The 710-nt window shown below is 77.2% G+C and overlaps 1 protein-coding gene across 1 annotated transcript in view; it reads right to left on the bottom strand.

The window, feature by feature from the left end:
• The window catches only part of TDRP (testis development related protein), a 14,701-nt gene extending 14,238 nt beyond the window's left edge, over nt 1–463 (bottom strand). The window contains exon 1 of the mRNA XM_006105121.3: nt 293–463. Coding sequence (XP_006105183.2) covers nt 293–397 — 105 coding nt within the window. The 5' untranslated portion in view covers nt 398–463. The remainder of the gene's footprint in view (nt 1–292) is intronic.
• Nucleotides 464–710: the final 247 nt, after the last annotated feature.

The following is a 710-nucleotide window of genomic DNA, read 5'->3' on the forward strand; positions in this document are numbered from 1 at the left end:
CCCGGGGACCCCCCCTGGGGGCTTCCTAACCGGGCCGCCGGGGGCCCAGGGCCGGACCCTGCGCCGCCGCTACCCTGCTTCGCCCCCGATTTCCCGCGCGCCGGCCCTCCGGGGGCAGCCTCCCCTGCGCGCCCCCGTCTACGCAGCCCGGGCCCCACCTGCGCGCCCCCCCCTGCACGCACAGTCTAGCAGCCGGGCCCCACCTGGCGCCCCCCACCTGCGCGCCCCCCACCTGCGCGCCCCCCACCTGCGCGCCCCCCACCTGCGCGCCCCCCACCTGCGCGCCCCCCACCTGCGCGGCGCTGGCGTCCGCGGCGGGCGGCGGCTCCCCCCGCAGTCCGTCCTCCTCCTCGGGGGGCTCGTCCAGGAGCACCCGGCTGCGGCTCAGCTTCCACATGCTGGTCGGGCCCGGCGTCCGCGGGTCTGGGCGCCCCTCTCCGGCCGGCCCGCAGCGCTGGGAAGCTCGGGCGGCGGCTCCAGCGAGGCCCGGACGCGGCGAGGGGGCGGGGACGGCCGGGCGGGGCCACATCACCCGCCCCGACCCGGACCCGCCCCGCGCCCCCTCCTCCATCAGGTACCCCGCCCACCTCCGTCCCCACCTCCTTTCGAGACGGGATCTCCGCCCACAGCCCCGCACGCCATCATAAAGAGTAATCCAGGGACAGAAATCAATCCGGAGGACATGTGAATAGAGTAAACCTGAAACCCAT

This window comes from Myotis lucifugus, unplaced genomic scaffold (assembly GCF_000147115.1).
Source record: "Myotis lucifugus unplaced genomic scaffold, Myoluc2.0 scaffold_636, whole genome shotgun sequence".
Taxonomy (NCBI): domain Eukaryota; kingdom Metazoa; phylum Chordata; class Mammalia; order Chiroptera; family Vespertilionidae; genus Myotis; species Myotis lucifugus.